Here is a 15,782-nt window from a genome sequence, read left to right as displayed (position 1 = left end):
TCCCCATTCCTTCCTTCCTTCCTTCCTTCCTTCCTTCCTCCCTTCACGGTGGTGGCCTCACACACACAAACACACACACACACACACACACACGCACAAAGATCGTCCACCATGAGTGGGCATTGGGCGAGGCTAGGACGTACAGTACGTACTACAAGCACCAGCCTATCTACGAATCTATCTGCACCTACAATGCTCCTATTCGAGGGGAGGTAATAAATGTGGGTGCGTACTGCGTAGAGAGGGGGTTTGGGGTTTTGGGTTTTGGTAGGCAGGCTGAACCATACCGGTCGTAGTCGTAGTGGCAGCGGGGTAGTACCATCCTCATACTGATGGAGTCATGGGTGGTAGCTGCCACTGCTACTGTGGCGGTGGCTAGGTACAGGGGGTGAAGATGAAGAAGATGAGTAGCGGTAGAGGCGGCAGGTGTAGCTGCCGCTGCCGCTGCCGCTGCCACCGGAGGGCAGCGGAGCGGGGAAAGGAAGGGACTGGGGATTTTATTTTCTTCTTTCTCCGACGGACAAATGTACCCATGGCGCGCACTGTGGCGACGTAGGTACCATGACAGTAATCCCACTACGGTCGACCGTGCCATTGCAGCAGGAAAGGGGAGGGAGAGGTTCGTTCGAGCCCAAGTCCAGTCCAGTCCAGTCCAGTCCACCGGCTTTTGGGTTTTGGAACCGGTTCCATACACACTGGACAAGACGATACGCAGCGAAAAAGAAATGCCCCCCCTTGGTTCGGTTCCCGTTCCGTCCCCAATAGAAAACTCGAAAAAGAAATGCGTGGCCGGTGCTGCTCCTCCCTCCTGGCAGCTGGTCACCGGCGGCCTAGCCATACATAGCTGCGCCTAGCCGCATACCCGCCCACGGCAGCCTCCGCCGCCATCGCCATGGGAGTGAGTGAGTGATATGAGCTCGCTCGTGAGGATGGATGGACGGGGAATGTAGCAGCAGCAGCAGCAGCGTCAATCAATCTCGGAAGATTCAAAGTCAATCGCCAGAATTAATTCCCGGGTAGAGTAGTAGTAGCTGCAACGGAGAACGGAAATGCGGAGGCGGAGGGGAAAGTTACCTACCCATGGACAAAGGGAAAAGAGGGCAGACGGATGAACGCATTTTCTAATCGATTTCGGGTGGAGCCCACGTTTACCAGATGCTACCTCTGCTTCCGGTTCTACACTACACACATACACGTACTCCTACACTGCACCGGGGCAAGCAAGGAGGCAGGCAGGCTAGCGATTCCGGGGATCCTGCTTTTTGGCGTCGAATCGGTTCACCACCTCAATGATGACCTATGCTACTCCTATCTCTCTGCATATTTATATTTATGACAAAGTGCCAGGCCAAAAAGCCACAAAAGAAAGACCCCATCCCCGGTTTATTTATGCACATATAATGCGTGTTTGTGATCGGTTATTAAAACAACCAACGCCACATTCTTGCGCTGCTCGTCACCAAAGGACTGCTGTACTGTACTTCCATTTTAAAAAAACAGCACTGTACTGACTACTCTAACGTGGCAGCAGATGCGTGACGATTTCCTTCAGGCAAAACTTTGACCGGCAGTGTCTATATGAGCATATATAGTGCTTAACAAAAGGCGCTACTATACAATGCATTTCACAGTGGGGTCAAATTCTCTTTCTTGATATAAAATCTTCTACACTCATGTTTAAGCTTAAGACTGTCTCACTTTAGTACTAGTTTGTTCTTCCAGGTTAGCATCAACGGGAGACTGCTCATAAGCCAACCATATAGGAGTAGAATATATATGTACCAAAGGGGTATAGGGGCAGATGATCATCCAATTGTAGGTAGTACTAGTACTAGTATTATTTGCACAATAGCTAACGCACACTCCTCCCCTGCTCATCTTGCCACATGCTGATTCTGAATTTCGATTTCTAAATAGTTGAGGATCCAACAAACAGAACCAGCATAGTATGACAAGAGAGCCATTTATTAATTAACCACACTTTGACAAGCAAATTAAGACTGACTGGGTGCAGCATATCTCCATCTCATGCCCCTACCCCCTACCCAACCAAAACAAGAGGAGGGAGCAAGAACTAGCAACATGGGGGGCACAAGCAAAAAAAAAAGAATCTAGCAATTCCTAGAGATCAAATTCTAAAGATGCTAACATCAAATGCACAAAGAGGTGGGAAATTAAGCAGGAAGGGAAGGAAGGAATGAATGAAGGGGGTGCTACACTGAAGAGGAGGGATCCACATTGCTACTCTCGGTCAGCATGTCATCGTCTCCTTCTGTGAGCAGCTCCACGTCCTTGTCGTCGTCGTTCGAGAAATCCCTCCTCTCCAGCTTCGAATTCGCCGCGATGAACACCAGCCGGTGCGCCCGGCCAATGCTGCCGGCGGAGCTGCCCGGTGCCGTCAGCCACCGCGTCATCGACGGCGTGCATTTGAACCCCTTGGCGGTTGCATGGAGGAAGATGAGCCTGACGGCCACTTTGCCAAGTGACTTGAACTCGCTGAGGCATGTCTCCCACACCAGCCGGCTGCTCTGCTTGTTGGCTATCTTCATCTTCCCCGTCGATGGGTCTGGCTGCCGGACTTGCACCGCCTGCGCGTACAACGGATCAAGCCCGTCGGACCGCCATTTCATCAGCTCCATGAGCGCGAGGTGCGCCTCCTCCGGCGACACCAGCCTCGTGATCAGCCTGTCCACGTCCTTCTCCTGCTCTGGCGTCAAGTAGTTGAATGGTGGAAGGTACCTCCTGCCGGCGTCCTTCATCAGATACAATGGGTCCAGTATGAATGCCGCTGACCACGCCGGGTGGTAGTTCTTCCTGAACCTCCTCTCGAGCACATTCATGGCAGTGGCCTCTTCTACGCTGAATTTCCGGCACCAGCCTCTGACCTTGCCACGCACGTCCTCCCAGAGCGGCAGGCATTGCCCGACGAGAGGCCTCTCCGTCTCCATCTCCTTCACAAGGTCCATGATCAGCTTCACGAGCGAATGCGTCGCCTCGACCTCGGTCCAGAACGCCACATTCTGCACCATGGCCGCGATCTCCCTCGCGGCAGGGTCGTCGATGCAGACAACCTTGTAGGACTCCTCGAGCACGGAGAGCTGGAGCGGCCGCGCCGAGGTGAGGATGCTCTCGAGCATCACGAACGCCGCAGCAAAATCCCCGCCATTATACGGTGGAGCGGCAATGGGGAGGAGGAAGGCGTGCCCGTGCTCCTGGACTTGGTGCTTGTGCAGCAGCGCCCGCACGGAGGGCGTGGTGTTGAAGTAGCTGGCGATCTTGGCGCAATTTGAAGCGGCGGAGTTGAAGAGTGGGAGGTCGCGCGCCATGTCGCTTACCAAGCGGGACAGGCCATGGACTTGGCAGGAAAGGTTCACCATCCAATGGTGCTTGGTCTCGAGATCACGCAGGGTCTTGGAGCCGAAGCGGTCCGCGACGATGCCGACGCAATGCCGAATGTCGCCGGAGGAGGCGGAGACGGACGATGCTGCGTCGAGCAGCAGCTCCTGGGCGTAGTCAGGGGACGCCGACGCCGGCGCGGGCATGGGCACCGCACGGTGGAACACGGACGTGTCGTTGGGGAGGTTGACAGAGAGCGTGATCACCTGCTCGCGCAGCCCGTCGGCCGCGAGCTGGAAGAAACGCGCCTCGCGGAAGCGCGCGGCGGCGTCGGCGCGGGCCTCGGCGAAGCGCGCGTCGAGGCGCGCGCCCGCGAGGTCGGCCCGCGATATCTCCGGGAGGCCAACCTGGCGCAGGAAGTTCTTCAGCTTGGGGTGCTCGACAGCCGAGAGGGACGCGCTGCCGGACGACTCGAGGAACCAGTCGGCGAGCAGCGATAGCGCGGCCTCAGCCTGCGGCCGCGGAAGCATCGCGCCCGGCGACGCCGAGGGCGACTTGAGGCGCTTGACGCTGTCCTCCAGCATGGCGAGCGGGGCGAGGTCGCCCCGGCCGCCGGAGAGCACCTGCCTGGGCGCGGGCATCCCCGGCGGGGTGGGCGGCGTGGGGGAGTACCCGGCCGGGTCGGCGACCATGACGTGGTGATGGTGCGAGGCGGCCTCGACGGACGCGTATGCGGCGGCGAGCGCGTGGCGCTTGCGGCCGCCGCCGCCGGTGGAGTGGCGGCGCTGGGAGGATGACGAGGAGGAGGGGGGGATGGAGGAGATGGGGACGATCGAGGAGGCGGGGGAGGAGACGGTGACGAGCTGCAACTGCTGATGCTGATTCTGCGGCGGAGGGGGCGGGGGCGGGGGCGGCGGCGGCGCGCCCTGCGCCGCGGCGAAATTAGGGCAGGCCCCGCGCTTGAGGTGCTCGGTGGCGGTGCGGGAGGGGTTGGAGGCCGAGAAGGTGGCGGCGCAGAGCGCGCATCGGAGGCGCGCGGCCTTGGGCGGCGCCCCGGAGGCCGGCGGCGGGACGAGGACGGGCTCGAGGTGGCCCCAGTACCAGGCGCCCTTGCCCTTGAGCGCCTTGGCCCGCACCTGCATCAGCGCCTCGTAGCGCTTCCTGGCGGCGGCCTCCTCGGGCCCCATTGCGCCCGCCTCGAGCGCGTGCGGCATGGGCGGCGTCGCGTGCGCGTGCGCGGGCGGCGGCGAGGGCGAGGGCGCCGATCCGGCGGGGGCGGCGGCGGCGGCGGCGTCCCCCTCCTCCGGCGCCGACATGGGCGGGGGCGCGGCTCCCGGAGGTTTTCAGGGGGTTTCGGGCGCCCGTTTCGGCCTCTCTCCTCCTTTGCAAGTATCGGGGGCGAGACGAGGGCTGAGGCTGGCCGCGTCAAGGCAAGTGTATTTTCCTCCTTTTTTTTCTCCCCCCGATTTTTATCGGCCCCCGCGTAGCCCGACTTGTATATGCTCCACTCTTCTCCTCTCCTCTCCTCTCTTCTCTTCTCCAAGACCAAGACCAAGAAGAAAAACAAAGAGAAGGAGGGCTCCGTCCGTCTAGTAGCTGCCCCTCATTCTCTCTCTATTTATCCTGGGTTCCCGGGCCCGGCAATACTTGTTGTAGCTAGGTGGTAAAATCTCGGGAGTTGGGAGCTGCAAACCAAACAAACACACACACAGAGGCCAAGCCAACATAAAGGTCTCTCCCCTCCCCTTAAGTAAGCGGGGGAGGAAGGAAGGAAGGAAGGCACTGTTGCTGCCTCTAGTATCTCACTAGGTATGTGCAGCAGTGGCGCGGCTACGCTTTCTCTGTTCTGCGTTGGTGTTTGTACGCGACGCAGAGCAAGAGGAAGGGAGATTAAGTTTTGGTTGGGGAGTGAATTATTTTGGGTGGTCTTTGGTAGGGGTTGACTGAGGAGGAGGAGGAGGAGGAGGAGCGAAGGAGGGGAGAGACTGCAAGAGGAATGCTCTGATATAATGCCACTGTGCGCTTTATGGTACAATGCCAATAATAATAATAAAAGGTAAGGGGATTGGTACGGGCGACTTGTGCTGTTGCCACTGTGGCCTCTGCTGCGTCGGCAATTATTGCGGTGGAACAGTTGCTCACGACCCCGCACCCCCTCTCCCCTTCCCTTCTCTTTTCTTTCTCTTCCTCTTCCTCTTCCTCTTCCTCTTCTCTTCTCTTCATTCACAGGGCCGCCAGCAACAGCCACGGTACAGGATTGTTGTACATTGTTTGTGCGTGGAGGGAAGGAATTTGATTAGTTGTTCATCGTGTGTGCTCTTTGGCCCTGCACCCCTACTACTACTACTACTACTACTACTAGATTCATTCAATCTTCTGGGTGCAAATTTACTAGTATTAGCTACTACCTTCTCTGCTCCAAATAGTTCGTCTCCGTAATGTATTTACTGCATTCTCTTCTTTTGTGTCAGGGAAAAGTTGCTTCATCGGTGGGATTTAGTCACTTCAGTCCTGTCAAAAACAAGATTATCAACTTCACCAAAGTTTTTGCGCTATGCCCTCTTTGCACCTCTTTTTTCTTTTTCTTTGACGGGGTTAAAATACCGCACTGACGAAGCAACATGCAATTTATATTCACCACATGGACTGTATATACTCTGTCCGTTCTGAAATATAGTCTTTTAAACGATTTTATATAATGGGTCTACATACTAAACAGAACGATTGAATCTACACTCTATAAATATGTCTGTATATTTATATATCCGTATGTAGTCTAATTTTAAAACCTCTAAAAAACTTATATTTAGGAACGAAGCGAGTATAAGATTGTAATTTAAGGAATCCTGAACTGGCTTAACACTTCCGTTTGGGGATACAAGTAGCTTCACGCTGGTGACACTACTCCTCCACTTATATATACGTCCAAGTATCCGGTGGTCCATCGGGACTTGAAGTCAATATACAGTAAGTCGTATCTCTGCCTAGATTATTTTCAGCGGCTGCTTAACCATCTGCTATGCTGTCGGATCATATGCAGTCAAGACAAGCTCCTAGTACTAGCTGCTTACGGCCTCTAGCACGATGAACAATCTTCCAATTATATATACGTATATAAATTACTGCCCTCGTACAATCCCTGCGCATGTTTATATAATTTATTTACTATACATGATAATCAGTATTTTTGTTATTATACACTAAAAAAGAAAACCGGATGCAGTATAAATGGCAGCAGTGAAATGCAGTGTACCTGAATAAGTAATTAGTGCCAGAAATGGACCGGATATCTCCCTTGTTTTACTTGGTTTAGGACCCAAAGCGTAACAGCTTACACTGCCCTGGATACCATTTATGAGTTTGCAAGTAAACTATGGGAAATCAAAGTATCTAATGCGTTCACTCTCTTATGTGTTTCTGACGTGCTACCTATGCAAGATTACACTACTGAAAAGTCATAAAAATGCCATTTAAAAGACAATCCACACCAAGTCTAGCGTACAGCATAGTTGGAATCATACACCACTGAAAAAGTCATAGAAAACTCAGTAAAAATCCAACACAATATGCGGCTACTACCAAATCAACCACCCTAGAAGCACAAGAGAGTTTCGAATCGTGTGCACGCTGAGCCGAGCCGAGCAGGGGAAATAAAAACCGGGTGACAAAGAAGGACGGTTTTTCATCGGCCAACAGTGTCAAACGACAAACAGTTGTGCGTGGAAACTGAGCCACTGTTCACGGCGAGCTTGGTCTCAGCTTTTGTAGAGTAGTGTGGACCGGCTCGTGTCTTTGATTCAACTTTTATTTTGAAACACGGACGAATGTCTAGCGTATAATTACGAGCGTTTTTTTCCCTTCTCTTCTCTTGCTCTTCTTCTTGCTGTCGGTAACGTGGCGGTGCAATAATGGTAATGGTGGGCAGGGTAACACGGGAATTAAGGTACGTTTACACTGTGCGGCCCCTGTGAAACAACGCATACGAAATCGAACCCTGTCGCGGCTCAGCTCCTGTTTGGAGCGGCCGCGGGAGCTTTGTGCACCACACAAGGCGATTAGCCCTGACACCGCGCTCTGTGGAACGGCCCGCCGATTACTGGAGAGGCCAACGATTCCCCGGCTGGTCATGTGCATTAGGCCAACTCCAATGCACGGGTTTCGTCGCGTTCGTTTGAGGGTAAACGATCAGAAAACATGACTCGACGTGCATTAGCGAGCGGGCATTTGTTTTCTTTCTATCTGATTTTGTTTTGTTTTCGGTTTAAATTTGATGCCAAAGGGGACAACATGCGGATAAGCGGGACACACCTTATTGTCCTTTCCTCGCTCGGCTTGTCCTTTCTATTTTCCTTCCCCTTCCAAAATCCTCCCGCACTACCCCTCCCCTTCCTCCACCATTGCCACAAAGAAACCCGACGACATGGCTGCCGTTGCGCGCCCCGTGACGAAGAAGAAGGGCCTGGAGAAGCTGTGGCCCCTCATCAAGGTCCGCCACGAGAACGAGCCGTTCACTGTCACACATTGTTGGCCGTTTATTAAATATAGTCCCAAATTTAGACATCAATATGCCGCTCAAGTGAAGAAGAAGAAACGAAAGGCGTTTGTGGCTGGGAATGAAGAAGATATGACCAAGAGACCGAGGGGCAAGACCAACTCGAAGATTGACGAGAAGCGTGATTCGGCATCATTTGCCTTGCAAGAAACTTGACAAGGCATGATGACTAAAAAAGAAGCGTGGGAGAAGAGGAGGAGCAAAGGAAAGGAGGAACGAATGAAGATATGCTTGAAGCTCCAAACGAAGAAGCTTGACATGAAAAAGACCGTCAAAATGAGGAAGCTTGACATGAAGGAGGTCGTCCAAACGAAGAAGCTCGCGATCAAGGCAACAATTGCCGACATCTAAGCAAAAGAGGTGGCACTTGTGATCATGAGCGTGGACTCGACAAACTCGTCCCCGAAAAGAAAGAGTTGGTTCACGAACCGGCAAAAGAAGATGTTCGACCAAACCGACCTCGATTAGGGAGGCCTCGATTAACATCCAACCGTGAACTATGACCGTTCTTTTAAAAGACTGGCCAGTGTGCCAGCCGCTGGCTTTGTTGTCAGCGTGCATAACTTGCTCATTTTGGAAGCTATCTAGTGTGCTGGTCTTTGTTTGTTGCGGGAGTGCAAAACTTGTTCATTTTGGAAGCTATCTAGTGTGTTGGTCGTTGTTTGTTGCCAAGTACGCGCCACGCTCCGAAACAAAGAAAAAGGTGCATGCTGCACTCATGAGGGACTGCCAGTGAGATACTGGAGGAAGGTGGGGATGACGTCAAGTCTGCATGGCCCTTATGGGCTAGGCCACACACGTGCTACAATGGCAATGACAATGAGAAGCAATGCTATAAGGCGGAGCGAATCCGGAAAGATTGCCAACTTGGGCTTTACCAACTAGGGCCGCTGCCATGGATCTAAGCCAACCTTTTTAAATTTGCGATTTTTTTTCATGCAACCCGGACAAGATGCGGTCGAGATGGGTCTCTATGTTGCGCATGACCATCCAAATGAACAAAACGAACGTCTATTTGGGATCATGCGTTGGATTTACTGGTTGAAAAGATTTAAATTAGAGCAACTCCAACGGAGCGATCCATTTCGTCCCCCGCCGTCCGTTAGGATCCGCACGGACAGAAAAGTCGGCCCAACGCGCCGACCCAAACGAACGCGCGTCCGCTTTTCGTCCACGCGCGAACCCATTCCTGGCCCAACTTTGAGCTTGATTTGGGTCGGCGCGGACACAAAGCGGACGCGGATGACGCGCATGTACTCCTTTCCCTCGCATGCCATTCGGTGGCACATTGGTCGTTCTCCACACATATCGATAGCTAGCCCTCGCCTCGCCCCCACCCCGTCGCCGCCGACGACCTGTTCCGATGCCTCATCCACCAGCGCCTCCTCCCCTACCTCCCCAAACGCCGACACCTACCCACGCCGCCGACCGCATCGCCGTCGGGCCATCGCAGCTTCCCCGACCCCAATCCGACATCGCCGATCAGCTTCGTCGCTAGGAAGGATGTCGAGTGTGCCTTTGGTGTTATGCAATCTTGATGTGGCATAGTTCGGTATCCTCCTAGAACTTGGAGCACCAAGAAGTTGTGGAAAGTGATGACTTCTTGTGTGATCATGCACAATATGATCATAGACGATCAGCGTCCGGAATGATTCGATGATCAAGGGTTTGAGTTTCAGGGTGATTGTGAAACATGGTGGAGGAGCGGCATCGTTTGCACGGTTCACCCAATTTCATCATGGAATGTGTGATTGTGAAACTCATAATTAGTTGCAACATGATTTGGTTGAGCATATCTCGGATCATGTTGGCAACCAATAGATGTACCTTTTTAAGATAATTTAATTTTTATTGGGCTTGTAAAACTTTGTTATATTTATTTCGGTTGTTGAACTATGTTATTTCATTTGCTTTAGAAAAATAAGCAAAATGTTTGTATTTGTTAAAAACCGGCGGCTAGCCGACCACACGAACTGTTACGCTCCGGCTAGGTAACAAGGTTTGATTACACAGGAATTGGAAGAAATAGAGCTAGGGTTCCTGATGTACAAGGAGAAAAGGGGATCGGGTTGAGAGTCGCCGCCACTGCTGCCTGCTGCCGATGCCCCTGCTTAAGTAGTCAGGTCCGCCAGGTTGGGCCGATGTAGCGCGGGTTAGGCTTGCGGGCCCTCTGTGTCTTCTGCGGCCTTGATCCTCTTGCTGGGCCGTCAGGTGGGTCGTAATCATTTTTCTTTATGTTGAGTACTTCTTATAAAGTGTGAAGATCTTCTTTTTATTCTTGTAGAATATAGAGTGTTGCTCTTAAGTGAGGAAAAGATCCCAAAGAGGACAAATCAAAAGGTCCCAAAGAGGACAAATGAGAGATAAATAGAAAGAGCCAAAGAGACCACAAAAAGAAAAAAAGAAATAAAAAGAGAGCAGGGGCAACATTACTATTCCTTTTGAAAGATCCACACTCATACTCCATTGTTATATTCGTACTCCATAGAGATTATCATTCATGCATAACTATGTGGGGACCTTTACACTATAGAACTTGGCTTGTATATTCCAATGATGAGCCTCCTCAAATGAGCTCTAGGTCTTCATGAGCAAACAAGTTGGATGCACCCCCACTAGTTCCATTGGAGAGCTTACCTTAGCTCATATGTGCATCCGTTGCATGGCAATCCCTACTCCTCACATCATATCTATCATTTGGCTTTCTCTCGCCTATGATTGTCCTCATTGATGTGAGCCTTTCACATCTTTTTTGTCTTTCTTCCACATCATTATTCTCTTTGCCATCCTAAGTGCCAACATATCTTGCCTGCGCTCATCCATTGCATGAGTACTCAAAGTCGAAAGGGAAAGGATCATTTTGACTTGTGCCTGACTAGTGGTTTGGGGATGAGTCAAAATAAGATTTCGGACGAGACCAAGTGTGAAGTTTTAGTAGATTGAGTTCTCAATTAAACTACAAAAATATTTTTATGCTCTCAACCCATCTCCCACTTCTTGCACGCAAACACCATTTGGAGACATTCGAGTCACGTAAAGCGAGAGCTCTTGCACCTTTATGTTCTTACTTTGCTATTTTCAATACTAAATATAGAATATTGCTTGTTATTGTCTTGACTTCAATTGCATATCTTACTTGCTTTACTTTGAAGTTCTTATATGTGTGTTAGCATGTCACCACAGAAATTATTTGTGTTATCATTTACCTACTCGAGGACGAGGGGGAATTAAGCTTGGGGATGTTGATACGTCCCAAACGTATCTATAATTTCTGTTTGTTCCATGATCTTTTGGGTGACATTGTTATATGTTTTGCTACACTTTTATATCTTTTTACACATATTTGGAGTAACCTACTAACTCAGTGCACCCAGTGCCAGTTTCTGTCTGCTGATGCCTTTATGCCGGGACTTTTACCCCAATTTACAAAGTACCAAAAATCTCGAGAAAAATATATAAAAATCAGCGTGACGGAAGCTTCACGAGCGCCAAAGGAGGGCCAGAGGGGAGCCAGGGCCTGCCCAGGCGGCCTCCCTGCGCGGCCTGGCCCCTGGACACGCCACCAGGTCGCCTGGGTGGGGCCCACCTCCTCTGGTGCCCTCCTTCGGCCTATATTTACCTCTCCGATCGGAAACCCTTCCATCATATCCACAATCGCGAATTTCTCCATCGTTCCGCCGACGCAGCCCTCCCGAGATCGAGAGCGCCAGAAGACCTCTTCCCGGCACCCTGCCAGAGGGAGGATTGACCTCCGGGAGCTTCTCCACCACCATGGACGCTTCCCGGACGTGCCGTGAGTAGTCCTCCTTGGACCATGGGTCCATGACCAGTAGCTATGTGATGTCTTCTCTCCAATCTTGTGCTTTAATGTTTAGCCCTTGTGAGCTGCCCTTCATGATCAACGCATCTATGTAATTTTCCTCCTATTTCTATGCTTGGTTTGCTGGGATCCGATGGATTATGAGCTTATGTTCAGATTGTGATGAGTTATATATTTGATTATTCTTTTATATTATGTTCTTTAGTGATTCATGCATGTTCCCTACTGCTTTTTATTGCTTTGGCCGAGTAGTAGATTGTAACTCCAAGAGGGAGCGTTATGCATGATTGTGGGTTCATGCCCCCTCATGTCTAGCTTGAGTGACAGAAACATGAGACTAGGGGATGAACTGTTGCCACCAGGGAGAAAACAACAGTGCTTGTGACCACGGTTGCAAGGATTGTTTACCTTACGCAAAGTTCGTTAATGGAGTTGTCCGTTGCTTTGAGTTTACACTTTGGGTGGGGCTCGCAACTTAATAACGAAGAGATGTTCTGGATAGATATCTCAAGGTGGATGATTAGTAAGTAGATGTTTATGAATAAACAGTCTACTTGTCTTGGCGTACTGCCCATTACTTTTGAGCCTCTGACTTTCTAGTAGCATGATTAGCATTGCGGTGCGTTTATAATGCTGTCAATTGCCGAGCTGTAATTTGTTTACCCAACATAGTTGTTTATCGTCTTTTGGGAGAGATACATCACTAGTGAACATCATGGGGCTCTGGTCCATATTACCACCATTGTTTACACCTCCACCATACTGTTTTTATTTACTTTTCCGTTGCAATCACTAGCACTATTCCCGCTTGTGTTTTGATTCTTTGCAAACTACAAGGCCGGAGAGATTGACAACCTCTCTGTACTCGTTGGGAGAAAAGTTATTTGTTGTGTGTGCAGGTCCACGTCTTCTGCTAGCGCCAGAGCAGCGGACACCTACTTGCTGATCCTCGGAGTCCTCCTGGTTCGATAAACCTTATAGTCCCTGTGTAAGCGAAATCTGCTGCCAACTACATCTCCACCTTCCACTTGGGATAATCAACGAGGGGCGAGAAGTATATCCATCAACTCGTCATCAAGCAAATTTCTGGCGTCGTTGCCGGGGACTCCAGTCTTCAAGGTAGGGGAGTTGCACGCTATCCTTTACCTTTGCTTTTTAGTCTTGTTACTTTGCTTTCTAGTTTTTGCTTTAGAGTCTTATACCGAAAACCACAAAAAAAATTAGTTGCTTTGTTCTTGCTTGTTGCTGCTGCTATGGGTTCCACTGAAAACACCAAGTTGTGTGACTTCACTAGTCACAACAACAATGACTTTATCTGCACTCCTATTGCTGCTCCCGCCACTGGGGCAACCTCCTATGAGATTAAACCCGCCTTACTGAACCTTGTTATGAAAGATCAATTCTCCGGTGCTGGAGATGTTGTTGCTTTGCACTTGAATAATTTTGTTGACCTTTGTGATATGCAAAATTATAAAGAAGTAGATGGTGATATTATTAAACTTAAGCTTTTTCCTTTCTCCTTGAGAGGAGGAGCTAAAGTGTGGCTTCAATCTTTGCCTAGGAATAGCATAGATTCTTGGGATAAGTGCAAAGATGCTTTTATAGGGAAGTATTACCCGCCTGCTAAGATTATCCAGTATAAAAGTAACATTATGAATTTTAGGCAACTGGATAATGAACACGTTGTCCAAGCTTGGGAACGTATGAAATCTCTTGTTAAGAATTTCCCTACACATGGTTTGACTACTTGGATGGTTATCCAAACTTCCTATGCAGGATTGAACTTTACCTCGCGGAATCTGTTGGACTCGGCCGCGGAAGGAACCTTTATGTCAACTACACTTGGTCCTGCCACGAAGCTATTGGACGAGATGATGAAAAATTATTCTCAATGGCACACCAAGAGAGCTCCAACAGGTAGGAAGGTAAACTCTGTTGAGGAGATCTCCTCCCTTAATGATAAGGTTGACATGATCATGACTTTACTTACTAAGCAAGCTCCTATTGATCCTCATGATGTTCCTTTAAATTCCTTGGTTGCTCAAGAAAGAGAGCAAGTTGATGTTAATTTTATCTCTAGGAACAACTTTAATAATAATGCTTATGGGAGTAATTTTGGTACCATCCTAGACCGTTCCCATCCAACAACTATGGGAACAACAACACTTATACTAGCACCAAAAACTCCACTTCTCAATTCGAGAGCATGCTTAAAGACTATATCACTTCTCAAAAAGCCTTCAACAAGAGTGTAGAAGAGAAATTAGATAGTCTCTCTTTGAAGGTAGACAACATAGCTCATGATGTAGAGATGCTTAAAATTAGAACCCCCCCCCTTGAGGAAAGGAAGACCACACCCATGAATGCTATCCAACTCCAAATTAATGAGAACATAAGAATGCTAGCCAAACTTAAGGATACATCGGCTAGAGAAAAAGAAGAGGAATATAACATTAAGGGCCTTCCTACACACACTACCTTGGTACTATACAAGTTGTTGAGGATCTCAAAACTTTTAGCACCCATCACACCCCTAGTCCCAATGGACCTATTAATGGTGATGGACTTATTAAGGGTGATGTTAATACCTCAACTTTAGGACACGAAGGTCATTTGAACTTAGAGACTACCAAACGAATGAGCTTAGATGACATCACCACCACTTTAATTAATGGTAGCAATCTTGATTTTGATAATTGTAGTCTTTATGAATTTATCACCTTTTTTGCAAAGAATGGCTAAAGACCCCCACACTAGTACCCTCAATATTGCCTTCACCGAGCATATTACCAATGCTCTTATCAAAGCTAGGGAGGAGAAGCTCAAGCTAAAGACTTCTATTCCTAGAAACTAGAAGACGGTTGGAATCCTATGGTCAGAATTAAATTGAATAACATCTCTTGCTTTGCTTTATGTGATGTTGGAGCTAGTGCCTCCGTTATGCCCAAAAGAATGTATGATATTCTTGTTTTGAAACCTTTTGATCAATGTTCTTTTGTTGTTCGTCTTGTTGATTCTTTCATAAAGAAACCTTTAGGAAGAATTGATGATGTGCTTATTGTTGTCAATGATAATTATGTTCCCGTTGATTTTCTTATTATGGACACTGAGTGTGATCCCTCATGTCCAATTATTTTGGGACGTCCTTTTCTCCGCACTGTTGGTTCTATCATTGTCATGAAAGAAGGGACCATTAGATTCCAATTTCCCCTTAAAAAGGGAATGGAACACTTCACTCGAAAGAAGATTAAGTTATCTTATAAGTCCGTTATTCGGGCAAGTTATTGTTATGGAGTTGATAATACTTGATCTTTTTTGCATCATGCCTAGCTCAAAGGCATAAAAGAAAGCGCTTGGTGGGAGGCAACCTAATTTGTTTTACTTTCAGTTTTAGTGGTCTTGATGCTTGTTACTACTGTAGCAACATCATTGTATCTTTATTTGCAAGCTTTGTGCCAAGTTTTAGCCTCCGATTGTAAGAAAGTTCTAAATTTGCGAAATGCTGTCCAGAAACAGATTCTGTCTCGTTGACGGAAAAATTCGCCAAACATCACCAGATCATCTTTTTGATCTGACTGTTTTTTACAGTATGCTCTATATAATTTTCTTTCTGGCGTCTGTTCTGAGTTTTTTAATTTGAGTTGCAGAATTGCCCCGAAAAAAAATATTTACTACCTATTGTTCTGTTTTTCCCAGATTCTGCTCTGTTTTCCGTTTTCATTGTTTTGCAAATCTTAAGCTTGCTTTTCCTTTGCAAAAACCTTTTTTCAATCTTGAGAAATAGTAGCTCTTCGTGAAAATCTTTATTTCCAGTAGGGAATAAATTATTTTATTATGAGTACTAACCACTCTAATCAGCTTATGATGAGTTTCGTATGAAGGGAGTTTTCAAGTATGCGATGGAAGATGATGAAAGAAGTTCCAGGAGTGTAAAGCGCTCAAGCTTGGGGATGTCCCCATGCACCCCCAAGAAATATTCAAGGAGACTCAAGCGTCTAAGCTTGGGGATGCCCCCGTGCATCCCCTTCTCCATCAACAATCATTAGTTCGTCCTTCTCCATGCTATATTTTTAT

At 48.7% G+C, this 15,782-nt stretch overlaps 1 protein-coding gene across 1 annotated transcript; it reads right to left on the bottom strand.

Annotated features, from left to right (window-relative positions):
• Positions 1 to 1,947: 1,947 nt before the first annotated feature.
• On the bottom strand, positions 1,948 to 5,266 carry LOC123424546. The gene has a single exon (XM_045108177.1). It carries the CDS (start codon positions 4,650 to 4,652, stop codon positions 2,214 to 2,216), a length of 2,439 nt encoding a protein of 812 aa, XP_044964112.1. The 5' UTR covers positions 4,653 to 5,266; the 3' UTR covers positions 1,948 to 2,213.
• Between the last annotated feature and the right edge of the window lie 10,516 nt (positions 5,267 to 15,782).

Source organism: Hordeum vulgare, chromosome 2H, assembly GCF_904849725.1.
Source record: "Hordeum vulgare subsp. vulgare chromosome 2H, MorexV3_pseudomolecules_assembly, whole genome shotgun sequence".
Classification (NCBI taxonomy): Eukaryota; Viridiplantae; Streptophyta; class Magnoliopsida; order Poales; family Poaceae; genus Hordeum; species Hordeum vulgare.
Note: the sequence above shows the minus strand (reverse complement) of the source record. Positions and strands in the feature narration are given on the sequence as shown.

Bases quoted from the DNA above. Each gene is read 5' to 3' on its own strand.
- LOC123424546 (XM_045108177.1), bottom strand. From the start codon at position 4,652: ATGTCGGCGCCGGAGGAGGGGGACGCCGCCGCCGCCGCCGCCCCCGCC.